This window comes from Python bivittatus, unplaced genomic scaffold (assembly GCF_059951505.1).
Source record: "Python bivittatus isolate LINGU-HERP-01145 unplaced genomic scaffold, Pbiv_v1 ctg000410_np1212, whole genome shotgun sequence".
Lineage (NCBI taxonomy): Eukaryota > Metazoa > Chordata > Lepidosauria > Squamata > Pythonidae > Python > Python bivittatus.
In genome coordinates, this window is record NW_028277067.1 from 1,351,282 (window position 1) to 1,378,900 (window position 27,619).

General features: G+C 39.1%; 1 protein-coding gene across 3 annotated transcripts in view; it reads right to left on the minus strand.

Moving 5' to 3' along the window:
- Positions 1-1,190: 1,190 nt before the first annotated feature.
- The window catches only part of SCN4A (sodium voltage-gated channel alpha subunit 4), a 75,077-nt gene continuing 48,648 nt past the window's right edge, over positions 1,191-27,619 (minus strand). For all 3 annotated transcript variants that reach the window (XM_088143250.1, XM_025164533.1, XM_025164534.2), the window contains 10 exons: positions 19,668-19,800; positions 19,230-19,384; positions 17,137-17,310; positions 15,974-16,096; positions 13,956-14,243; positions 12,109-12,162; positions 11,883-12,020; positions 10,012-10,116; positions 7,773-8,043; positions 1,191-2,443 (listed from right to left, as the gene is read on the minus strand). In XM_088143250.1, coding sequence (XP_087999376.1) covers positions 1,191-2,443; positions 7,773-8,043; positions 10,012-10,116; positions 11,883-12,020; positions 12,109-12,162; positions 13,956-14,243; positions 15,974-16,096; positions 17,137-17,310; positions 19,230-19,384; positions 19,668-19,800 — 2,694 coding nt within the window. The remainder of the gene's footprint in view (positions 2,444-7,772; positions 8,044-10,011; positions 10,117-11,882; positions 12,021-12,108; positions 12,163-13,955; positions 14,244-15,973; positions 16,097-17,136; positions 17,311-19,229; positions 19,385-19,667; positions 19,801-27,619) is intronic.

The window sequence follows — 27,619 nt, forward strand, 5'->3', positions numbered from 1 at the left end:
GACTTTCAGCCATTTCTAACAAAAATCTTTTTTTAAGCCTGCTCAAATTATTGAAATAAAAAAACAACCATGTTTAAGACATTGCAGTTTTGTGTTCCTAAACTGTGCCATTATCTCAAATATTATTCCATTTCATTCACTTTGCACCCACATGCTGGAAAGAATCCTAAGTCCAAAGTTTATGTCTATTTATATTATTATTTTTTAAAAAATCAGTCAGAGACCCTTACCTAGTTGTTAATGTCTGAGAACCAGTACAGACTATAATTTTCACTGCTAGTGTTGTTAAGAAAAGCATACGAAGAAAAGTAGAGAGAAAATGGCTAAAGACAGATATTTTCAAATCATTCCATACTGGAATTAAGAAGCACCAGTCACTAAGCTCGGGGCTTTGCATATTTTGTTTTCCACGATCATATCCTATTTCTGCATATGGGCAGAATTTGGCAAAGGGCATTAATTTCAGCAAACTGGAAACTTCAGCTTTGACTGAAAAAGCAAGCATATTTCTAGTTCTTAAGCCTGAAAAAGACTTGAAAGTGTACAAACAATGTAAATGAATTCTCAGAAGCCATGTACATGCATATATTTTCCAGGGATTCAGTGTAAGGCTTCCATACTCTTGGTACATTTTTTTAGCTTCTGGAGTTTAAGTAATTCTGGTGAAACTCTTCAGAAATGATCTTTTGTTTTCATTCAAAGCTTGAATGTGACTACAGTGAAATAAATACGTCATTCTTTTCCCCTTTTCTTCCAGCACTGCTTAAAAATTCTACCAATAAAGAGTTGATTCTCGACTGATTCTATGTGATTCTGGATCCAGAATCATCAGAACTGATTCTGGAGCATTCTATGTTACATATAAACGAACAAGAAACTAGGATGCCTTTTCTTTTCACCAGCAGTAGAGAGAATTCACATTTACTTTATGAGAGAGAGAGAGAGAGAGAGAGAGAGAGAGAGAGAGAGAGAGAGAGAGAGAGAGAAACACTGTGCACATTGTGGTGAATTTGAAAAACAAACCAGAAACCAGATGGGGTCCTGCTTTCAAAGTTAAAACCTGGAGTTAAGTATCTGAAATCTGACAAAAGAACCTTGTTTGCTCACTAAAACAGAAGATGCAGAAGGGCCCTTGTGAAAAAGGTCATTTGGAACCATACACCAACATTTGTTGGCCAAATGTGTCTTCATTATACAAATGATTCTTTTACACCACGTTTAGTATTCTCATTTTTTTTTGTTTTTCCAGAGTCATCTTCCCTCTTGCCATGATTGTCCTCCTCTTTAATTTCACCAGAATCCTTCTTAATCTCTGGGCTGCTGATTGGCTCAAGTGCAAGAGATGGAGCTGTTTCTGGGGACTTTTCCATTTCTACCTGTGAGCCATATATTGCATTCATTTTGTGTGCAATTAATCCTTCTTTCTCTGGGGGTTCTTCTCTCAGTGTGTCCGCATCTTGACTCTGCCTGTACAGATATGAGGCCTGTTTCACTGACCGCTTTAATAGATATCGACGGAATGCTCTTTGGATTTTGATGGCACAAACTTCCTCATGCTTTCTTTTTAGTGTTGTAGTAATGGGCTCATAGGACACTTTGGAGGGATTTGCAGCCATAAATTTCTCCTCCATTGATTGCTTCAGGGCATCCATTTCTCCAGATTCTCCCAACACTTCTTTTGTCAATGCAAAGAGAATGTCCAAGCAATGTATTTTATCCCCAGGAACCATGGGCAAGTCCATAGTGATCAACTTGATTTTATTGGGTTTAGCAATTCGCAGCGGCTCTTGTAAAGTATCCACAAATTCAGAAAGTGTGCTGTAAGCAATAAATTGTGTGGCATCAGGGTCAAATTTCTCCCATATTTCATAGAACATTTCAAAGTCATCTTCACACAGAGGTTCACTGCTCTCCTCTGTGGCTACGTTAAAATTCTCCAAAATGATGGCAATGTACATGTTAACCACAATCAAGAAAGAGACAATGATATAACTGCAGAAAAAGCAGATGCCAATGGAGGGGTTGCCACAGTCACCCTTCACATGACTGCCAGGGTTCTCCAGATGAGGATCACAATCTGGGGGACCACTGTTCAAGATGGGGTTCAATAAGCCATCCCAACCAGCTGATGTGGTGATCTGAAAAAGACAGATGATGCTGTTGCCAAAAGTCTCAAAGTTGAAAATGTCATCAATGCCAGATTCCTTCTTTACGTAAGCAAAGTTTGACATTCCAAAAATGGAATAAATGAACATAACTAGAAACAGGAGGAGTCCAATGTTGAAAAGTGCTGGCAGAGACATCATCAAGGCAAAGAGGAGCGTTCGGATGCCTTTTGCTCCCCGGATTAGCCGAAGAACACGCCCAATTCTGGCCAAACGAATGACCCTGAAGAGAGTGGGTGATACAAAGTATTTCTCAATAATATCCGCGAGGACAAGTCCTGAAAGACAGGAAGGTGTTACATTTTTTCTCAGAATATCACAGAATACCACATCAAAGAGATGCAATTTTCAAAAATGGTTATCAGTAATTCATTGTAATGACATAAACATTGTACCAATAGGGTACAAAATTCCCCCTAATATCAAAATCAAGTGATTGAGTGCCTATCAATCTTAAACAAATACAGAGCTACCCCAAAATAAAAGTGGCTTCTAAATATTTGTGAAATACTTTAGATACAGAAAGGATATAAACGTTTCTGTGCATAATATGTAAAACAAAATGACATGAGATCATATTTATTATACAGCCAACAGATATTAAAACAGATTGAAGAGTATTTATATACAGTACAGCTTACAAAATTTATACAACAAAAGGAAGCTTTTAATAAACCAATTACTGAGGAGGACACAAAAGAAGTACAGTAGTAAAAAAATTGAAACTGAACAAATCTCCAGGACTAGATGGATTTTCTGAAGTGTATTACAAGACCTTCCAGGAAATTCTGATTAAATCATTAACTCAGGAAATGAATGAAATTCAGCAATGTCAAGTAATTCTTTGTTCCTAGAAGGAAGGTTTAATTTCTTTGATTCATAAAGAGGGAAATTACCTGAAATAGTCCAGAGTTGTATGGACTGTTTAATTACACAATGTAGATTATGAATTTTTTACAGCAATAATCACAAAAAGAGAAAATGGCCTTTAACTGAGGTGATATACCCCCATCAGGCTGGATTTGTTCTGAAGAGATATTCAAGACATAATATCAGATATATTTTGAATGCTATCGGTAATATAAAGAAAGTAAGGTAATACAAAAAAAGTAAGAAAACGGCCATGATTTTCCTAGATGTAAAGAAAGCCGTTGATAATTTGGAAAGGGCTTTTATATTCATGACTATGAAAAAGATGAATTGTAGCAAGAACTTTCTTACATGGATACAGAGTATTTATAAAGAAGAAACAGCCAAGATAATCATACATGGATTACAGGTGGTCCTTGCTTAATGACTACCTATTCAGTGACCATCAAACTTACAACGGCACTGAACAAGTGGTAGTCACAACTGGTCCTCATACTTATAATGGTCGCAGTGTCCCTGCAGTCACATGTTCACAGTCCTGGCGCTCAGTGACTGGCTTGCAATTATGACATTGCAGAATCCCACGGTCACATGATTGCCTTTTGCGACATTCACTGCTGGCTTCCAACAAGCAAAGTCAATCGGAAGCCGGCAGGAGGTCACAAATGGTGACCACATGACGTCATGCTTGACAACCTTGTGGTATTTGCTTAATGATAGCAACCGGAAGTACCAGAACTGGCGTCGCTAAGTGGCATGGTCATATGACATTGCACTTTATGACCATGTTGCTTGGCAACGGAAATTCCGGTTCCAATTACCATAGTTAAGGGAGGACTACCTGTATTATCACAAAAATTGGCAAAGAAGATATGACAGGAAAATAAATTCTCAGCAATCAATCTTTTTTTAGATTTTTTTAAATCCTGCCTTTATTATTTTTATACATAACTCAAGATGGTGAACATATCTAATATCTCTTCCTCCTCCTATTTTCCCCACAACAACAACCCTGTGACACCTCAGTGGGGCTGAGAGAGAGTGACTGGCCCAAAGTCACCCAGACGGGTTATTATTATTATCAAATAATTATCAAATCAAGAACATACATTAGAACTATGCACAGTTGATGTTGCATTTATAGTTATCCACCCAAAGGACATTTTGGAACTGATAATGGAATGCTGGCAGCAGCATAGCTCCTTACTGTATCAGGATATTGGATCAATAAGAACAAGATCTAAATGATGACACACGATGTATCTGAGGAAGAAAAACAGTACTTACAGCAAGCAATAGGCTTTATCACTGCTGCAAAAAATATTAGGTATTTGGGGATTTGTTTAAGAAAAAGTAATAAAGACTTATTTAAGAATAATTACTTCCCGATATGGAAAAATATAATGGCAGATATTTCAAGATGGAGAAATTTGAAATTGTCCTGGTTTAGAAGGATAGCTGTGGTAAAAATAATTTCTTTTGCTAAAGAAGGCTCAATTTTTTTGTTTCAAATGATCCCAGTAAGAATTGAAGATATTAATGACAAGGACTATTTGTTTGGCAGACAAAATAATTTTATATTACCTAATAAAAGATTCAAGGTAAATTTCAAAATTTTACAAGATTAAAAAAAAAGACTGGCAGTACCAAAGTTTAAATTTTATTACCATGATTGTTTAACTTGGATAACTTGATTAGATTACAACATCTTACAGGTGGATTGCTTCTATGGAAGAAGCTTGACTTCCAGGTAGTCTGCACAAGTATCTTTGATTTTATATAAATAGAAAAATACAATTTATAAAGGATCATTCAAGAATAAGTAGTGTTCTAAAAGTGTGGGATACATATAGAAAAAGAATTTGTCTAGATCAATTGCCTCTTGCTTCAATATTAAATATTTATTTTCACGAAGGAGAATGTATGAAGAAATTTGGTCAGTGGAGTGACAATAATTCATATAGATTGCAAGACTTTATTAATAAGAGAAAGATTAAATCATCTGAGATTCTCTCCTCAGAATGGCTAGCACCACCTCATTGGTTTCAATAACTGCAAATAAGAATATAGTTCAAAAGGAATTGAAAAAACAAGATGGGATACTAAGATATTTGACTGATTTCAGAAAACTTACCATTCAAAATTCAGACCATATAGTGGTATTTATTTATAAGCTGCTGCTGAAGTATGATTCAGAAAGTGAACAAGTTAAAGGCTGTATGATTAACTGAATGCAGATATTAAATAGAATAGTTGACATGCAGCAACAGGAATATCAGATGGAACTAAATGGATAAAAATGGTGCAAGATGTCCTACTGATGTATGGATTACTGAACACATTCCTATTCCAGAAAGTTTTGCCAACTAAGCTTTTATTTTATTTAAAATTTGTTTTTTCCAGGGCATTTGCCTCTGTATTTTTATAGCCTTTACAAATGACTAGCTTTATATTGCAATGAGGTTTAAGTTGCTGTGAGATGGGCTCACAGGGCTCTTCCAGATGGCCGCATTAAAATACTATCCACTGACTTTGAGATGGCAGAAAAGTATACTGACTTAGATTGTATTGCTCTCATTGCCCATCCTTATTCTGCAACAGGTCCCGTTCCCCCCCCCCCCCACACTGCCCTTCCTAGCGTTGTTCCTGCAGGTGCAGGGTCTGCTTTTTTCGAATCAACCAAATGTTGATCCATTGGTTGTGACAGGAATTGACTGACTGGCTTATCACCTGAGCCTGACATCATGGGCTGAAAGAGAGTGACTGGTCCAATTCTGCAACAGGAGTGAGGCTGGGAAAAGTTGCAAATTAAGAAAAGGAACTGATAGATTTCCTGGCTTTCTCTCCCCTCCCACCTGCTGGTAGGAAAACAACCCCTAATCCCTCTCCTGTTGAGAGGTGGGATGGGATTGTCAAAGCACAGACAGGTGCTTAGAGTGGCAGGTTTAGCCACCTGTCAAGGTGCAGCCTAACAAATGTTCCTGTTTGATGCAACCCCTTCTCTATGCCTGTGACCTGTCAGTTGGGCTCTTTCTGAAAGTAGGTCTAGTGTTCTTCTGAAATAGCTATAAATCTGTGTTAAAAAAATAGCCCAGCTAACAGGTTATGCATGTGGAGGATGGTCATGGAATGAAGCAGGAGGCAATGAAAGGGAGCTTCACTAGCACTGCAAGAGAATGGCAGTGCTGGTAGCAAGTGTCCAAGAAGTCCAGCTCCAATTTTGGCATCCATGCTCCCAAAGCCAGAATGGAATAAGCAAAGTAGTGCAGCTCTCCCCCAGTGTAATAAAACAATAAAAAAGTATGAAACCCCTTGTCAGCAGAAGCAACAGAACTCCTATAAAGGTGGCAGAACTAGCAACACACAGTGGGCAGAACCAAGCTCTCTTTCCAGGTTTATCTTCTGGGAAGCAGAAATACGGGTAAAGAGTCCTAAATCTGTGTCTATAAGAACCTTGCAATAGAAAAAACTGATGCAGCATTGGAAAGCACTGATCAGGCAGGTGCCACTCCAGAATCCAAGGGGCCAGTGTCCCCATCAGCCCAAGCAAAAATGGCCACAGAGGTCAGTGCCACATAGCTTAAGGGGAGGAGCCATACCCCTAGCAGCCTAGAGTAGCCAATAGGAGTTGGGCAGATCCCAGCCACATCAGCAAAGTGTGCCAGATCTTGACAAAAATTGTTTTGGGGAAAGGAGAAACTGGGTTAAACCAGAACAGCTAAGGACAGCTTTAAGCTGCTAGCTCTGCACTAGGGAGGAGATGAAGGTGACATTATGATGATATGGCAGGAAAAAATGATTACCCTGGCATGTTTGTCATTTGTTTATCAAGTGAGGAAGAGCTCTCAGAGTGATGCCAGGCATGATAAATGGCAGGATATATAAAGAATGATCCAAAACATGCCTTTTAAAGGATGGAAACAGAATATAGCTTGAATTGCAGGTCCCACTTATAGTCATGAAGTGGTCTAGTTTCATAATCAGAAATATGGATTGCACATAAACAGCAAAGAAAATTCATATTGTTACACTTTTAATACTTTTTGGGAATTTGGCAATATTCCTGGAAAAGCCATCAGATCTAGGTAAGAAACCAAATGCATTATCTTCCAGAGGATGGGTGATGCGGGAGAAGGAATGGGAAACAAGCATATAAAATATCTATAACTTTGTCCCCTGTCAAGTTATGAAGGCAGCAGACATACTCCAGAATAATTTTCAAAGATGATTTTTGTAGAACAAGAGTATCTCATCACAACCTCCAACCATAAATACTTTGGGGTTCAAGGTTTGTTAGGGTGAAAGCTGACATACAATTTTAGCAATAATGATCACAATTGTTCCTTGGTCCAAGTTGTCAGCTCAACTTCAGCCAAACTTTGCAACTTACTTTGTACATGGGTATATCATGCCAGCAAGTACAAGAACAGTTTATCCATTCTTTCAATCTTGATTTTATCCTCATTTTTCAGGCACTTTAAAAGATATTTTAAAATGATACGTTTATTCATGCATGTCTTCATCTTTAATATTACTTTTAAAAAGTCCATGACATGAATATTTATAGACACAGATCTGCTCCAGGAGTTGGATATAAGGTATGTTGGTTATATAATAGCTGCTAGCTAATTGTAGTTATCCTTTGCCATATTTACTCTTACCCTATTACTTCCATTGTACATACTGTTGGATTGAAGAATTTTAGAAACAAATAAGTTATGCTTATATTTTTCTTACCTACAATGGAGAGAATGACCACAACAAAGTCAAAGATGTTCCAGCCATTAGTGAAAAAGTAGTACCGCAGGGCAATCATCTTGAGAAAACATTCAGATGTGAAGATGATAATGAAGATCAAGTTGATCTGGGCAAGGATATTTATCTTGGTTTGGCTTTGATCATCTGTTTCCACCATCATTGTTACCATGTTAAGACAAATGAGGATCATGATGACTATATCAAAAGCTTGCTGAGTCACAAAATCAAAGATCATCCCTTGATATTTGTTCTTCAATAATTTGGAAGGTGTGCATGTGTGTACGACAGAAACACAGAAAAGGTTCAAGACACATAGACAATGACAAACATGGAGACGAAAGAAAAGGAAGAGAAATGGAGAAAAACTCAAAGAAGAAAGTTGAAGTGGGCAAAGGGCTAATACTAAATCATCCAGTGTGCCCCCCCAAATAAAATTCTACCATGTTTACTGCCTTGAGATGATTGAAGAAATAAGAAATAAGCAATAATTACTACTTTTTAAAAAGAAGCAAGATTCTCAACTCTGTACTAAAAAGTGCATATTTTTTCCTTATATTTTGTTAGCAATGAGAAAATGTCCCTGTATTGCACTAAAATCTCATCTTCTCCTTAGACACGTGACCCTTTTGGGTTATAAGATTTCCTAAGGGAGGGATGGGTGACCCACAGCCCATTTAGTGGATCCCAGATCTTACTGAGATAGTGCTTTTGAAATTTGGTGAGAAAATGGCTAATGTTGAGCTGTGAGACTTCCTGTAAAGTCTAATTCATCCAATTTTACCCTTAATATTTCCTAACTTCTACAAAGTAAACTGAAATGTTTTAATCTCATCCATCTGGCGACATCATTGTCCTCCAAGACATGAGCCATGTGGCCTTGGAGAGAGATAATAATAATCTAAGGCATTACCTGGACTCACTTATAATACAGGTAGTCCTCACTTAATGACCACAATAGGGATGGGAAAATTAATTGTTAAAGTGGGGTGGTCGTTAAGCAAGGCACCACATGACTGCACCCGATTTTGCAACATTTTTTGTGGTGACCATTAAGCAAATTACAGTGGTTGTTAAGTGAATCATGTGGTTGTTAAGAGAATCACGTAGTTCCTTGCTGATTTTGCTTGCTGGAAGCCAGCTGGGAAGGTTGCAAATGGCGATCACATGACTGCGGGACACTGCAACCATCATAAGTGTGAGCTGGTTGCCAAGTGCTGGATTGCAATCACATGACTGTGGGGGCGTTTCAACAGTTATAAGTGCGAGGACCGGTCATAAATAGCTTTTTAGCACTATTATAACTTTGAATGGTCAGTAAAAAATGGTTGTTGAGCAAGGACTACCTGTATATTTTTGCATCTATAGGGACCACCAGGATATTTAATTTCACAGTTGCCGTAAAGCATAATGATACTACTTCTATAAAGACCACAAAGATTTTATGGGCAGGTAAAGGTCAAATGTTGGTATAAGAAAACAATGGGGAACTGTAGAACTTTGGAAAAAAATGGGATGCAAAGGAGAGAAAGAAATAGTAGAAAAAGTTGGTAGAAAAAAAATAGTGATCAATTAGGGGTATATGAAAAGTTGCTAGGAACATGACCTCAATTTTTTTTCTCAGTTTTTACCCTTATGTTAAATAGACTTCATAGCAATCATCATAACTCTAGGGAGGAACATTCATCATCTGTAGACAGATATATTCTTTATTTTTGTGATCCCTAGAGTCTTACATAGTAAATTCTCAATTTATCAGACCAATGCAGCCGGATGGGGTGCGGGGGTGCAAATGTCTGTTAAAGCAAACTCTCCCTTAAAACCAAATGGGATTTTATGCATGTGCAGAAGCATACATTGGACAGACAGGTTTTGCCTGTTGCATCCAAAGTCTGCTCAGCCACGGTCCATTAAATCAAAGGTTGACCGTGCTCCTTTCTTTAATGTTGACATTTTGGCTCAGAAGAATTATATTTTGTTCACACATATGTATCTGAAAAAAAAATGACTGACCTTTGCAAAGTAAGTTAGTTTTGCATGCAACTTTTATTCTGTGTCTTTATAATCAGTAAAGGTGACTAAAATGTGGGAACAATATAGCACCATCATTTAGTGAGGCAAATCCAATATTCTAAATAGTTAGATTAGTTTTATATCTAAATACAGGGGGTCTGAGGAAATCTGACACTGACCACAGACTTGGATCTTGAGAATGGCATACCTGGGGCCTTGGGATGGGCTTCACTGGTTTTTTTGAACCTAGTTTCTTCATGGCATTGTAGTATTTCTTTTGTTCCTCTGTCATGAAGATATCTTTGCCTCCAAAGTAAAAAGAGAATCACCCTTATTAGACATGATGTTAAATATTATTATTATTGTTGTTGTTATTAATTTTCAAGTTAATACCAGAGACCATGCATCAAACTGTGGAGTCCCTGGAGTTCTCTGAGCTTGGCTGTTTTCTTGCAAACGTTTCATTATCCAGCTAGGTAACGTCTTCAGTGCTAGAATGGAATGCAGTTTGCTCTCTGTTTATATAGTTTCTAGGCATTGCATTACAATCTCTGCTATGAGTCCTGGCAGTGGTGATCCCATGGGTGTGCCTCCGTAGCACACAAACGAACTAAAGCCCTCCAAAACATCTTAAGCAAACCAAAAAACCCAGTAGCCCAAGAAGAAAAAACAGGAGTCATCTACAACATACAGCGTAAGGACTGTAACAACTGCTCTGTAGGACAGACAGGCAGAAGGCTGGCAGGGCGCATCCATGAACACCAACTAGTAATCAGAAGACACGATGAAAACTCCTTAATCTCACAACACATGGACAGACTTAATCATAGTTTCAACTGGGAAACTGTCAGCATCTTAGGCCAAGCTAAATCCAAAAATGCGAGGGAATTTCTGGAAGCTTGGTATTCAGCCAAGCAGCCATCAAGAGGCACATAAACAACATCTACACACTATTCAAAAGAGCCAATAAAAAGGAAAACAAAAGACCAGAACATCTCCTCACCAGCAATCATCACCCAGATAAGCAGAGATTAACACCAAGATTATCACCAGACATAAAATCAGCAGTAAACAATACCCTAATCAAGGAACTACCAGGAGAAAAAACAAAACAACACAAAACCCCCACCCCCACAAACACTGGCAGGACATGCCACTGTATATAAACAGAGAGCAAACCCCACTCCATTCTACCACTGAAGACGTTACCTAGCCAGGTAATGAAATGTTTGCAAGAAAACAGCCAAGCTCAGAGAACTCCAGGGACTCCACAGTTCAACCTGAGCTACACATATTCTCTTCTATTGGTACCATGCATCAAAGTCACAAAGCATGACAGTATTGGTATATGTATCTGTCTATCTCCCCCCCACCCCCTTTTTTTGGAAGGCCTTAATACAAGGATTTTTTTTTTTTTATGCGTGTATTTGTTGGGAAAGTTTATCTTCCTTGTAGTTGAGTGTGCTTCTCAGGGAGGAATGAGCCCGCACTGAAATTAAGCTATCTACAGTGGATTATTATGCTCTATGTCCAACAGCACAGTCCTGGTTTTCAGGATTCTAGGAACTCAAGGTAGCTCGTCAGTCTTAACATCTGACCCCTGAAACTGAACTGTAAACCAGTTACTGAATCTGCAGCTACAGGCTCACAGATTATTCACAGCAATTTGTGAATCACTTCTAAGTAATGTTTATAATTTTATCCCAAGCATATTAGGCTTCTGCCTTTGTCAGCTCCAATGTATGTAATTCTACAAACTTGGAAAGTAGATAGCAATTTCTATACTGGAAAACCAGAACGAAAATTTGTCATGGGGCTCCAGAACTAAAGAGAAGCACATTTTGTCCTCCGCCATTGGTAAGAGACTCTGGACCACTAGAAGACTGCGCTGTACCCTTTTTCTCCTGGGAAGAACAGCCAAAAGGAGAGCAGCCTGGTCCCATCCAATAGCTACAGGGAGGTTGTACGAGGGTAATTTGATTGTCTGCATTACCAGTAAAAGACATCTCCAGAACTAATTATTTGAAAAAGAGGGCATATGCTTTTGAACAAAGAAACGAATAAATAAAAGACACTTATCTTTTTCTTTTGCTGGTTGAAATTGTCAATGATTACACCAATAAAGAGATTGAGAGTGAAGAAAGCCCCAAAGATGATAAAGATGACAAAATAAATATACATGTAGAGATTCACTTCATACTGAGGCTGTTCCTCCTGCTAAAAAAGCAAAGGAAGCAATGAACCCCCTGGTAGTTCTCAATGAGAGCTTCAGAAGAGGGAAAGTAACTTTCTCTTTTCAATTTACCTCCCGGGAGTCAACAGCTGCATACATGATGTCCATCCAGCCCTTGAAAGTGGCCTACAAGGAAGAATAATGCAGGACATATTGATTTGGTTGAGAATAGAGAACGCAGAATCTGTAAAATCATATATAAACGCATAGCACACAACAGGCAACTCACTCTGGAAGTTACATCTTCCACTCTCTTTTTCTAAACTTTTTAGAAAAATAGAAAATAAAAAAATAGAAGAGTTGCCTTGTGAAGGGAGAACAAGAAAGGATGAGGACAGCCATGTTTATTCAATCACACAACTGGCTTTGTTAAAACAGGGAAATAAAGGAGATTATATTACCTCATTAGCATGTCCCTTTTAATGAAAATTAGAACCACCTGCTATATATATTGATTGAGCAGGTACAGGAAAAACAAATATATTTGTTCTGAATCATCTAGCTTGGTTTTTTTAAGAACAAACAGGGGAAGAGAAAATAGAACAGAATAGTACGTGTTCACGTCAGCAGGAAATTTCTTCATAAAAACAAATAAAAGTAGAAACTCATCCCTCATGGATGCAAACGACCTTTCCTCTACATTGTAACCTGACGGAACTTATTTCTGAATGTGACCCTTGTAGTGGGATATACTATTCAAAGTGTTTGGACTTTTCAGTGAGGGTAAAGACTAAACACCACCCACCATATTAGAGGGGGAAATAGAGTCCATTCTGAAGGACATTTTCTTTGCCAAGCAATATATAACTTCAGTGTGTAGAAATAAAAGCATATTTGGAAGGTCATTTTTTTTCCAGATCAGACAAGCAGAGAAAGTTTAGTTTAGTTTAGTTCAGTTCAGTTCAGTTCAGTTCAGTTCAGTTCAGTTCAGTTCTGGTCAAAGACCAAAATGTCAAATAGATAAAATGAGAAAATCAATGGAAAACCTAGGTAATTAATAGAAAAAAATTACAAACTAGATGAAGACAACCTCAGGCACCACAAAAATTAACCTCAAAGCATTCTTACAGTGAACATATAAAACAGTGGGTGAGTGCACTAGATAGTTCTATAGACCAGCCTGCTGGCAAAAATAGGGTGTTCTCATCAGATCAGCCCAAGCAGAAAGTTAGTAGGGATGCTATTAGTTTGGAATGCCAGGGGCTGATTGAGAGTACAGCACATTAAAACATACAAAACTGTCAGTCACAGATGGTCTCATAGTGAAATATTACTGAACCTTTCTTTCAAGACCACAGAAGACAAAGCATTGAATCTGGCTAAGTTTGTGTGGGGAAAAAGGACATAAGAAATGTCATGTAGTGAGAAACCAGGAGACTCTGAGTTCTAGTCCTGCCTTAGGCTTGGAAGCTGGCTGGGTGATTTTGGGCCAGTCGCTCTCTCTCAGCCCATCTCGCCTCACAGGGTGGTTGTTGTGGGGAAAATAGGAGGAGGAAGAAGTATTAGGTATGTTTGCTGCCTTGCGTTATTTATAAAAATAATAAAGGCGGGATAAAAAAAATGAAAATGAAAAAATGAAAGATCTATTAAAGTGGATGCCATTGCAGTAATACGGGGCTTTGTTCCGCTCTACCTGCAGATCCAGGTCAACTTTAATTTTAATCTCTAGGATGGCTCTCTTAGGCCCAGACATTCTAAAAACTGAATTGTTAGGTCACAATAATTTGGGTTCAAAGCTATGTTTTATTTTCGGGAAGAAATAAACTTATTGGCTAGGATTAACTAGGCCAAAGAACCAGCCGAGGAGGCTAGTTTTAGCCAATACTTTAGTTGGCAGGTTCTCATATGAGCCTCTATGTAAGCAAGGCCAGGTTCCAACTAAAGGAGAACATTTCCTATGGGAAAGCATGCTTACTTACCACTTGCAAAAGGGAGAGATAGCCTAAGCCCACGTTGTCAAAATTGACCTTGACATTGACCCACCGGACATCAGTGGCATTTTCAACTTCGATAAGGTTGATGCAGTCACTTTTGTTGTTTACAGTTTGGATTTCAAAGATGTCACCTGTGGTGGTATTGACACAGCGATAGAACTTCCCTGCAAAGAGGTTGACCCCCATAATGCTGAAGATGAGCCAGAAGATCAGGCATACCAAGAGGACATTCATGATGGACGGGATGGCCCCCAAAAGAGCGTTTACAACCACCTAGTACCCAGAGAAAGAATCTACTCAGGATTTAATAAAAGCAAATAAAAAACAAAACTTTTCGCAAATTCAGAATATGGCCCTTTTGAAAAGTTGTTTTTAGCTTAAATTCTGAATTAGGATGGAGAAGAGAATTCAAATAAAATTTATACTAGTTGAGAAAAGGCAGTAAGAACATTAACATGTCAAATCTTTATAGATAATTCAGAGCTATCAGAAATCTGAGGGTTATAATTCAGAGATGCCAGAAGTCTATTGATTTAGTTTAAAGCAAGAATCAAGAGAACTGAGTCCTAAAACATTTTATTCAGAATAAATAAATAAGTTTATAATACGTTAATAATAATAAAAAACAAGTGAGGCTGACAAGGTTCTGTCCCAATGCCTGGAGGTGTAATGGACTATGAGAATAACCTTGGGAGACAGGAGGAAGAGCTGCAGCCAGAGCAATGGCCAGACAAGAGATATCTCAGCCCACAGAAGAAATGGGGGTAGAGAAAGGGTCTAGAAGGGATCGTCCCTAGTTCTCTGGAAAGTAAAGGCAAGGAAGAGGAGAAGTGTTTTCAGACTTGTAAGATTCTGTTACTGTTACCTTACAATAAAGGTAGTATTAGTACTCATGGTTTTGGTTTCCTGTCTGGACTATCTCAAAGGGCTGACAGGGGGCTATATGGGTTTGGGTGGGGCAGTCCTACCAAGACCGAATGGATGTGGGTGTTTGAACTGCCCAGCTCTGGAGATATTCCATCTGCGACCTTGGATAGGGTTGCACTTCCCCCTGCAAGGTTGGTACACAATCTGGGGGTCTTCCTAAACTCGCAGCTCCTGCTTGAAGAGGAGATACCAGCTGTGGCTAGGAAGGCCTTTGCACAACTCCATGTGGTGCACCAGTTGCACCCTTTTCTAGATTGGGGGGCTGTCCAAATAGTAACTCATACCCTAGTCACCTCGCAGCTTGACTACTGCAATGGTTTCTACATGGGGCTGCCCTTGAAGACCACCCAGGAGCTTCAACTGGTCCAGAATGCAGTCGTGTGAGCAGTAATGGGCATGCCCCAGTATGCCCATATAACACTGCTGCTTCATGAGTGGTACTGGTTGCCAATTTGCTTCTGGGTGCAATTCAAGCTGCTTCTTGTTACCTATAAATCCCTACATGGCATAGGGCCTGGTTACTTGAGGGACCACCTGCCTGCCATAACATCTTCCCAGCTGATTCAATCCTGCAGGGTTGGCGCAGTTCAATTGCTTTGATTAAATAATGTCATTCCTCAGGACCCTGGAAGCCTGCCTTCTATGCCTGCCCTCTGGAACAAGGTTCCCCCTGAGATCTGGGTGGCCCCCACTCTGCTGTTGTTTAGAAGAGCAGTGAAGACCTGGCTCTTCACCCAGGCCTACACCACTTGCCATATTTTTTCTTTATTTTTTTATGTTTTATTGTAATTTCTTTCTTTGATTGTGGTGAGCCACCCAGACAGCCGCCCACTGGGTCATTGTTTCAGAGATATTTCCTCACCTAAACAGAGAAATAGAATTACTGTACCAAGGGCAAAAAAGCAGTGGGAGTGTGAGCAACTTGCAATTTGCTGCCAGCCTCCCCACTGACTTTGCTTATGGGAAGCTGGCAGGGAGCATCAGATTCCTTCCTTCCTTCCTTCCTCCCTCCCTCCCTCCCTCTGCATAGAAGGAAACTGGAGGAATAAAATTATGGAATGTCACACCACACCTACCCTCATGCCTTCAAATCTGGACAAGGCCCGAAGGGGTCTCAGTGCTCGAAGTGTCCTCAGGGACTTGATAGCTCCCAGTTCCGAATAGCCTAGCCAGTTTGCTGTTAGACTAATGAGGGACACCTGGTAAGAAAATGGAATGCTTACTAACAAACTTGATAGAAATTACAGAAAAAGGAATAGAGTTCTGTATCTTCCGCAGAGGATGCATCTAGGTCAGTCCTCGTAAAACCCCTGAGCCTTTTCCTGCTTGCATGTAACCATGATACAAACATGTCCCGGCAACATAATTTTTCTGCCACGTCCCCATGATGTTGCCTTCATCTTGTGCCCAGCCCATGAGTAAGACCGTTATCCCTTTAAGCAGACAACATCCAATGACACAAGGTTGTGTACATTCTGTTACACTTTGCCATCCATTGCATTAATGGATGGAGAGTCAAATAATCAGGAGCAGATTCTATCAGAAGGATGCTTACTGGCCATTTCAGACTGATCCATACACACCAGCTCCCTTCCAGGTTAGTTTCATCTGCAAGCATTTTACTGTAGCCTCCCTTAAAAGCTGGACACTGGACAGTAGCACTGTACCAGAGTCCTTCAGATCTGTGCAAGAGTGAAGAAGCTATAGTTTTTAGCATTCCACTGGTTACTCCATTCTAGCAGATTGTGTCTTGCAATCAGACCCACCCCATTTCTGCTGCAGTGCAATGATTAGTAGAAGATTTCCTGCCATCTGGTAAAATCCTAAAGAGGGCAGGAAAGCCAGACAAATCAACCAGTTGTTTGGCTGATCATGCATTGCACATCATAATCAGGACAGCATCATTCAGCAGCCATTCAGAACAGATTCAATAGAGGGAGTATAGGGATCAGCAATAGGAACATCAAATTCCATGCTAGTATAGTTTCCTGCCAACTTATTGGTGGGTCAGTAGCATTTTAACTTGGCCATGGGGAAAGACTCTTAGCCTGGTTCCTGAATACATGCTAACTGTCCTTAAATATTTATCAGAAGGAATCCGTTTTCTCATATTTCAGGGGCCATACTTTGAAATGGAAGCTAACAGAATCTCATAGTTAACCAGATTTTAAAGCAAGACCAAAAGGGAATCTTTGGGAATCTTTCCCAGATTGCTCACTTCCAGAAAGCTGCAACTTACATCAACAATGAGGAAGTCCAGCCAGCACCAAGCATTGGTGAAGTAGACCTTGAACCCATAGGCTACCCATTTGAGCAGCATCTCAATAACGAAAACATATGTGAAGACCTTATCAGCAAACTCCAAGATGGTGCGAATTGTATGTCTGCGTTCTATGTAGATGTCTTCAAAAGCCTGAAAGGGGAATTAAGGCAGAGCAGTCTGTGGGATCTCTTGACAATACACAAAGGCACCAAAACCAGCTACAGCACGAGTGTCACTTACCTTTCTGGGCATGCTTATGTATTACTGAACAGGGGTTATAATCAATACATACAAGAACTTGGACATTGTAAAGATAGATGTGAAAATATGTAGAAAATGCCTGGGAATCCCATCTTTAATTTCTAATCCTTAAGATTGCAATGAAAGCTTTGAAAGTGGATGAGTTGAAACCAAGATGGAACTCAGTAATATTTCTAGATGACAGAAGGAAGGATATGGGGATACATTCAGTTCATCTCTGCTAAGTATGTGTTTAGAGATACGTTGTTCCACAATTCTATGTTTGCCTTCCTACACCACTACTTAGGTTACTCGTGGCGGGATTTCAGGGTTTCAGCAGAAAACAACAGTACTATAAACCTAAAGAACACCAAACTTTGATCTACATCATATGTTTACCACATCATTGCCCTGGGTTTTTCTTATATATCTTCTGGTCTTATCAAATCTTGGAGATCTTCTTTTGAAAAGAATGGAAGTTTAGTACAAGCTCTGAGAACATGCCCTAGTGCTATTTTTCTATATTAAAAAAACACACACATTGTTTTTCTCTTGTGTAGTGACATTAGGCATGTGAGCTTTTCCCTGCTTTGGTATATCTTCATTATTACTGTTTTAATAAACACCATATTCTCCAATGTGATTTATGTTCAGTGCTAACGTGTTTTCTTTAGCTTGACATATTAAAATAGAGCCTCGTAGAATTTAAATGAGCACTATATTAAATGAGCATGAGAACTGTATTAAAAATGTTTTAAGAATCTATATGTAGCTTTTTCTAGTTATTGCCATTTTTAACAACTTGTTTATTTCCTCTTTCCCATATGTATATTTCCCATAAAACATATTCTACCATTTAAAAATAGTTTTAGCAAGTTATAAAAATAACTGGTCAGTAGTACATTTTAATGCACTTGAAATATTTTGATTAAAGACTGATGAACAGTTGCTGCTCAGATAAATATATATATATTTTTGCATCCAGAGATCTGTCATGCCCACTAGATTTCTGATTCCACACTGTGCTACAGCTTTTCCAGAGGCAAACTAACTTAGTTGCTTGTTGCAAATAGCCACGAGGAACCTGAAAATTACCATTTAGGTTGACATTTGGAGTCCTGATGTAATCTCTCCTTGATTTCTTAGAATACTGCTAGTTGGGTTGATAAAATTCCAGCTAATTCCTTCTCACCCTTTTACTTGTGGACTTACAGTTTAGCAAAATTTTGCAAAGCAGCCTGTAGAATGTGGCAACAGTTAACTCCCGTAAAGCTGGTAATCTCGCTTTCTCTGCCACTGTAATATATAGAGTAATTTCCTCTTGCTTTCATGGTACCATCAACTTTATAATGTATTGTATTATTGTCTGGATATTTTAGTTCTTGTAAGCTATTTTAAGTGCTGGTATTTGGCTAGAATAAATAACACATTCAAAGAGTTTATTTCTTCTGAGAACATAGAGACGTTGCACATATCTGGGGGCAGCACCAAAGCCTGGAGTGGAAGTGGCCAATATCAATAACTGGAAAATCAACGTTAGCTCTGTTTGTAGCTTGAGTTGAGACAGCAGTGACTGGGTTGCACTGAAGCTGCCTTTTCGGAAGAGACTGGATCATAAACGTGATCATAAACATAATCTGCTGAATTCAAAGTGACTTGTGCTTTTATTCCTCTAATAGAATACAGGATGGTGCCGATGAAATCTTACAAATTAGGAAGACTAGTCTATACTCTTAAAAGAAGCCTTTTCCTAGAGCAATTTAGAACCACTCTCATTCTGACTTGTATTACTGTAGATGGAAAACTCACCCCAGAGGAGAAACACTCACCAGGGCTCCGCTGCTGAGGAGAATCATGAAGATAATGAAAGTCTCAAACCAGTTGTGCTCCACAATTTTGAAACATGTTTTCCGAAGATTCCACCACATCTTTCCCTTTTCTGTTTTGATGTCAACGTACAGGCAAGGACACCTTTGGACACAGGCTACGAGGGAAGAAAGGGGGAGAGAGGGGCAATGATAATGCTGCAGCTGCTCTACCTTGCTTTAAATCTATGCCATGTACTCGAAATGCTCCTTCGCTGCAAATTACACAGGCATTTTGTTATTTCCTCATAGGCTCTTAATCTGACAACACACTTTGGGGCTCCTCCATGATGGCACCAAAGCGTTTTGTACATGCTGGAGCCCCCTTTGTTCACTTGTGCTAGAATAGAGTACAGTACTTGGAGAGCAGAATATACGGAGCTTGTTTTCTGACCGTTATACCTTCAGTGAAGCATTCCTCTGGCCCATCATTCTCCACGTTCTCGTCAGCTTCTGCTTCCTCCTCCAAAGGGTCTGGGGGCTTGTAGTCCACTGTGCTGCATATGGATGAATCTGTTCCATCTGACAGTGGCCTCTGAGGAGAGCAAGAGAATAGCAAATGAAACCTTTGGTTCCCCTCAGGAAGCAAGAACAAGCCTGCCCAAAGCATTCACCCTAAATATAACAATTGTTGTGCTGAATCAGGGTTGGGAAAATAATGAAAAGATAATTCAGCATATCCTCAACATCTGAGAGCAGGGGGGTAAAGAAAATGGACACTATCATAATTAACCCGAAAAGGTTCATATGAAATTGGAACAATGACCCATCTGAGAGGAGGACACTCACTGAATTCTACAAGGATCCAGTGGTTCACGTACCCACTTCTGAGGCCAGGAGATTATCTTGTAGCACTGAACTGGGAATGATTTTATGTTTTTATCACCCTTAGGACACGGAAGGGTCACAATTCTCTAACTCAGAGGAGGCTGATTAATATCAGAGGCAAGGCCAGATCAGCTTCTTCTGTAGATGGGTGCTAATAAAAACCTGTAATTATTTATTTTTCTAATTCATTACAGCAAACAGTTTATTAAAATTGGAATTAAAGAACCTGATTTCGCAATTAAGATGTGGGAAAGATGCTAGAAACAATGTAATTCTACCAGAGTTTCAATACCGGTGACAGAATGAAGAAGTAGAACACTGTCATGTGGTTTCCCAGATATACAGTTTGTTCTTGTACTTTGATAATGTAGGCTAAGAAAAGTGTTCAGTTAAAGAGATAAGCAATTACACTTCCACAGAAACTTTCATGGGGAGAAGGGATGTGTAAAAGGAGCTAATGTGCTGGCAGGAAGAAAAGTTAGTTTGGTGTTAAATTTAGAAGTAGATAGCTAGTGAACCAGGATGGATGTTAAACAGCTTTTGCTCTTGAAGACTTGCTTGTTCCAAAGTGACCCAGGACGAGACCACTGAAGCGTTCTGAATGGTTTGGGAAGACCACTGAAGAATGGAGATAGGGAACATTATGGCCTGTAGTGTGTCTACTTGGCACAGATGGTCTAAGGCTGAAGATTTGAAGAAGCAATGCTAGCCTGTGAGATTGTCAATACAATTAATGCTCTTGATTAATTCTAATAAAAGAGAGGGTTCAAGAACTAATTATACACATCCAAGAGTTTAAATATTTGGACTTTAGAAAAAGCTTTATATTGCAGGGGGCAGCATGCTAAGAAATACTTAAGCAGGCACACAATCAATCAAGTTATTGCTTTTTACTGCATGCTTATCACTTACTGCTGAAATTGTAAGAAGGAAGGAATGGGAGGGGGAGAAACCAGCAAAGCTGGTTATTTAAATGCCTTAGCTGACTGCAGATTGACTTAATGATCCTTACATTGCTGAAAGTAACCTGATGCTTTCTAGAATAGAATAGAATAGAATAGAATAGAATAGAATAGAATAGAATAGAATAGAATAGAATAGAATACTTTATTGTCATTTCACTATACACTACACACCAAGTGCATAATAAAATGAAATTCAATCGCAATTGACTCACAATTAGACCTGACTAAATACAATTTAACTGTATTTGACTAAATAAAATTTACAATTTTTTCTATCTTAATTATGTCACAAATAAAAGGAAAAAAGTCAAGAAGGTTTTCCAAACTGGCATTATCTGATCCAGTGTTTCTCAACCTTAACAACTTTAAAATGTTTAGACTTCAACTCCCCAAATTCCCCAGCCAATTCTGGGAGTTGAAGTCCACTCGTCTTAGAGTTGCTGTCAGGCCCAGCCCAAGAACAACAGGGAAACAATCCAACCAAGTTCAAATCTTTATTGCTTACACCATATAGACAGAATCTTGCCAGACTAAATCTGTACTATGCTAACCTAATAGATATACTCTGGGAGAATCTGGGGAGCGGCTATCTTAAGTCTCTTCTTCCCACATTCCTGCTCTGGACTATGTTGCCTCTTTCCTTCCTGGAACGCATTGCCTCCTTCCTGAGAACCTGGATTTCTACTGCATTCCATCACACCACCTCCCCCTTTGTAGATACTTTCCATCACAGTTGCCAAGGTTGAAATACACCGATCTGATCATTTCCTGAGAACCCAAAACCTTGAGAGGTGCCCAAATTCCCTCAGCTGTGTGAGAAAGAAGATATAAAAAAGATCCTTTCATGAACTTCCAGTGTATTTCCAGCAATGGCCAGGTAGAAACTATTGAACATAACCTTCTCAGTTGAATCTGTTTTAGAGACATTTGTAATACACACTCATCCACTATTTGTCAGGTTACCAGACTGTACAAACCATTATTACTTTTAGACAATGATTCTTTCATGACTTACAGTGTAGCCAAATTCAGTGTAACAGAGTATAAGATACAACTGGAAGTGATAGCCAGTGTTAATTAAGGTAGAAATATATATTTGTATTTTGAACTTAGCATCTAGAGATTTGAATCTATTGTTGAAGGCTTTTTAAAATAATGTACAGTTATTATTTTAATTTGACTAGATATTTATTTAATTTGATTATTAATTATTATTATATTAGTTAGGGCCAGAGCTAGGGTTTATTTTAAAGTAGGTTAGTGCACAGGGACACTGTGGGATATTTTAAATTTTTGCAATGTTCACTTGCTAAGCTGGTTTTGCCAAACATCCATTTGCAACATCTTTGTGATGCTAAGGGTGCTGCAAACTGAGAAAGCTTGGGAACCTTTGTTATAGAGATATAGATTTCAGATTTATATATTCTGATTGTTTGATTTATATTTATGGTGGCCCAAAACAAAGATAAATTAACTGACTGGCTGACTTTAAGCTACTTCAACTATAGGCTACGGCTGAGATAAAGACAATATTATGAGTCCATGTCATAAAAATGGCTACCGTGATCTATACCATGTCCGGGAGATATAGGGATGAGCCAAAAATAAGCTGTGAAGAATCAGGAGGATAAAGGTAAGGTTTTGAACTATTACCATTCTGCCACTTTTCTCCAAAATCTAACCCCTCTAGGCTAGTCAGTTTCAGAAGTTGATGAGAAAAAGGTGGTGTGAGAAGAAAACCAATAAGCTTTCTAAGGCTCTCATACACATGTCTCCTTGCCCCAAGTATTACAAGATAACCACAAAGTGTCAAAAGAGATTTGGAAAGGGTGGGGTGGGGTGAAGGCGTACACATGTGTGTCCAAACATCGGGGAAGCGGGGGTGGGGGTGGGGAAGGGCACAGGGACTAGTGAGGAGGGAAAAAGAGGTTCCCAAACCTTCTCTGTTCACAGTGCCCCCAATGGTTCCCAAACTGTATGCTGTGGCAAACTCACTAAAAGTTCTGTTTATTAAATAGTAAAATATCCTGCAGTGCCATGGTGAGTTCACTGTGGTGCTCTGGGTCACTGCAGCACACAATTTGGGAATTGTGGCCTTAAAGGAAAAGGGAGGCACTGGTAGTTTGACCTGCACAAGAGCCACAAGAAGCAGGGTCACAACAATAAGATCTCGCAGTGGCCATAATCCAAAATAAGCCCAGCCCAGTCCCACTGAAAACTCACTACAATCTGGACAGGGCTTTCTAGCCATTATGATTTAAGAGTCAAATCAAAACTTTGGGAATCTGCAAAATAAAATACGGAAAAGGATTCAGTGGGATTATTCAACTACTTATTGATCTAAAGGAAACATAACAGCTTTAAATTCAGACATGCATTTAATAGGCGGAAACATTCGCAGCGTATCGTGTATTCATATACGTGTTCCCTGGCTGGATTTCAATATAAAACAAACACATCATTGGCTTAAATTGTGATATGTTGAACAAACTATAGTGGTTGAGTTGATACCCTGCACTAAGAATGGTTTATAAACTACAATGCCTGGGTTCATACAATATATAAGCCAAACCCAAACAAACCTTTATGATTTAACACAAAACCAGGTCTTGCAATAAGGATAAGGATAAGGATAAGGATAAGGATAAGGATAAGGATAAGGATAAGGATAAGGATAAGGATAAGGATAAGGATAAGGATAAGGATAAGGATAAGGATAAGGATAAGGATAAGGATAAGGATGATTCACAGAGCCCAAGGCAGCACATACCAGGTTCCTTCCTATTTTTTCACAAAACAACATCTCTGTGAAGTAGCTTAGGTTAAGAGAGAATTACTAGCCGAAAATCACCTAGTGAGCTTCCATAGCAAATATACACGTGCATATAATACTTAAGTATTTGTAGGAATGTTATACGTTTTTCTGCCTAAATCCTTTGCAAGAAAGCAGTCAGGTTGATTTAAACATGTTTAAAGTTACATTATTAAATAAAATAATTGTAACTTGAACTGATTCTTGCCGAATTCCATTTAGGAACTTGCTTCCAATAACTGCCCCACCAGATATTGTGCCTTATGCATAACATGTTGATCCAGGCACAAATTCTCTACAAAGATAGTCAACAAGGTGAGCTTTGGCAGCAGTGATTATCTATCTGTGAGTGGGAATTGGATTTAGAATTGCCCATTACATGGAAAGATCTGTAGATGAATAATGTCATGCTTTTAAATATGTCCGTTTCTCATAGACAGACTGCACAGATCCCATTTTTCCAAGAACACACCAACGCCCAGTGCAAAAGCCATTTATAGGCTGCACAGACAGTACTAATCCTGTGTTGATTCCTGCCAGTCATATGGATTGATGGTGGTTGCAGTGCCTTATATTTCTGGATGATGGTGATCTACTTGCTGGAAAACTATTCCATTTTTTTAAAATGCAGCACCCACAAACACACAGGAAATCACAGTCAACTTAGACATGAAGGATGGGAAGGGGGAATAAATCTGATTTTACAAAGATTACCAGTATTTAGTGTGGTTTGTAGTACGATACCACTGGCTCGCTAACAAAGCCTTGTGATAGTACAGTAGTGACATGTTTAACAGGAGAACCACAATAGTTTCTTTGTGTGGTAGTTTCTCAAAGAGTGGCTTATAATAATCCTGGAATTAATCCGCTGTTGTTAACACAGGATGGAAATATGAGTCCATAGCATAATGCAAGAATATGCATTAAAAGAAGTGAACCAAACCATGTACCATACATATAATCAAAATTCAGATTGTATAATTAACAAATTAAATTTGCAGAAAACGTTTATGCATTTTTTCAGATACAGAATACAAAAAAAGAATATCTAATAGATGTTAATTATACATAACAATATAAAATGTTCACACAGAGTAGGATAGGAAAGACAGAATGCGACAGAGTCAGAGAGGCCTAGGATGACAGGGTAATAGTTTCCCACTCTCTGAAAACAAAATATTATGCAGCACATTTTTATCACATATGCCTAGCAGCAGCAATAATTCCTGTCTTTCCACAATAGTTGACATTACTACTGTACTTAGTACAAAACTGACTATTTTTCTGCCAAGGTGTAGTTGGGTAATCAAAGATGGATTGAGAATGTTTTAATGAACCCTTTACTTCTACATTTTAAAAAATTTAATAATTTCCAAAGCAGAAAACCTTGGCAACATTTCCCTGTGATTTTAAACAGATTCAGAACAACATTGCTGAAAAACTATGTAACAGAATTCCTAAGCAATAGGAATGTGAGCAAATTCAGATCCTGCAACTTCCCTGAGTTTAAATTCAAATCAGTCAAACGACAATGTGCCCTTGCTGAAGAAGCTGTTTCTCAATCCTGTGGTCCTGCATAATTATCATCTGGTCTCCCACCTCTTTTTGGGGAAGGTTGAGATGGTGGTGATGGATCAGCTACACAGCGTCCTAGAGGAACCAGATTATCTGGAACCTTTTCAGTCTGGATTCAGTCCTGGATATGGGCCTGAGATGGCCCTGGTTGCTCTCCTGGATGATCTGTGTTGCGACCAGGATAGGGATAGTGCATCTCTCCTTGTCCTTTTAGACCTCTCAGTGGCTTTTGAGACTGTGGTACAGTATCATTGGGTATGTAACTATACAGCACTAGCCTGGGCTGTGGGGGAGTTGCTGTTGATATTCTACATTGATGCCTGGAGCCTGTGAGGGTCTGAATGGGAGAGAACAGGCTCATATTGAATGCAAACTCTGCAATGTACAGAGTTGCTGTCTGTACATTGGGTTCACCTTGATGCCAGTGTTATCCCAAGATGAACAGGTGCTACCTATTCAGAAGCAGGTTTGTGATTTAGAGGTCCTTCTGAACTTGTGCCCCCTGTTTCAACAATAGATGGAGGCTGTGGCTAAGGGGTGGGGGGCTTTCCCCAGCTTCCACTGGTGTGCCAATTGCATCCTTATCTGCTAGGAGGACCTAGCAACATGCTCTCACCACCATCTGCCTAGACTACTACAATGGATTTTACATGGACTGTTTCTAAAGACTACTTAGAAATTATGATTAGTCCAGAACGTGGTGGCCTATGTCTTAACTGGTCCCTGACATTGGGAGCATATTACAATTATATTGTGGGGCCTGCACTGGTTACCAGTTCTGCTCCAAGCACAATTTAAAATGCTGGTATTAACTTATACTGTAAAGCCCCACATGGCTTGGGATCTGGTTACCTACAGGACCAGGTACTCCAGTCGGATGCAGCCAAATGTGTTGGATGATACGGGTGCTTCTCTGTAGCAGCACTGAGGCTATGGAATTTTGGGGGAGTTATTAAAAAAGGAACTTATTCAAAGAGCCTTTCAATTACATAATCTGAATCTCTTGTTCTATTTTTCTTTCCTATTTTTCTTTTGCAATTTGCATTGCATGTTGTTTTAATTCTATTGTTGTGTTTATTGTGACATTGTAACCAGCGTGTAATAAAGTGTCAGCCCTCCCAAGTAAACTAGACAGGAAACACAACCAGATGAGCTACTTCTACTTTATTGTTAGGCTACATAAACAGAATCTTGCAAGCCTGAAAGTACAAATCTCCTGCTGTCTCTTTTTACTGCCTGATTAGTTGGGGGGGGGGGGTCCTTCTTAAGTTACTTTTTCCACCCATTACTCAGTTGTGGGCTCCTCCCGCTTTTATCTGATCATTCCCTAGGCAGCATCTCTTCCCCTGTCTTCCAAGGTCATTTTCACATTCTACTACATAAAGTGACAAAATTATGGCAGGATTTTAAAAAAATAAATGAAACAAATAAATAAACATCCTAGGATGTTTTAAAGGAAGGAAGGAAGGAAGGAAGGAAGGAAGGAAGGAAGGAAGGAAGGAAGGAAGGAAGGAAGGAAGGAAGGAAGGAAGGAAGGAAGGAAGGAAAGGGATACATTTTGGCAGGCACAAATAAGACTACAAATAGTGTGATGGCTCTAGTTCCTTAAAAATGCAGCTGCTTAGTAATTTTTTGGAGATTTTTCTGAAATTCTGCCAGATGTATCTCTCTTCTTAGTCTCTACAAAATTGTATACTTACAGAACCTGGCATTTTCAATTTACAATAAATGCAATTCTCAGAGCAAATAATGTAATAGAATATTGGGGAAAGTTTCACTTTAATCACAGAGCCCCAATTCTATAATTGATACCAATGTTCAAGTATACATGTTTTAAGAGGAGGAGGATATATGCAGTATAAAATATAAATAATTGTGTATGTATTTATTATTTGAGGAAAAACGGCTGGTGTGCCTAGAATATGCCACTAGGTGCCGCTTTGATATGGTCCTATTCCCATAAAACATTGTATGGGAAATCTTTGGCTGTCAGCTGAAGCAGTGGCAATGTGCTTCTTAAAAAGCCTTTAGCTTCCCTTTAGATTTAGGAAATTTGCTCTCCTGCCCCTGAGCCTTGACATTAGGAAACAGGTTCCCAAGCTGAGCTTTGTTTCTAAGTGAAGGGAATGCTAAGGCTTCAGGATGTGCTGTAGTCTCTGATTTGGAAGTCCTAT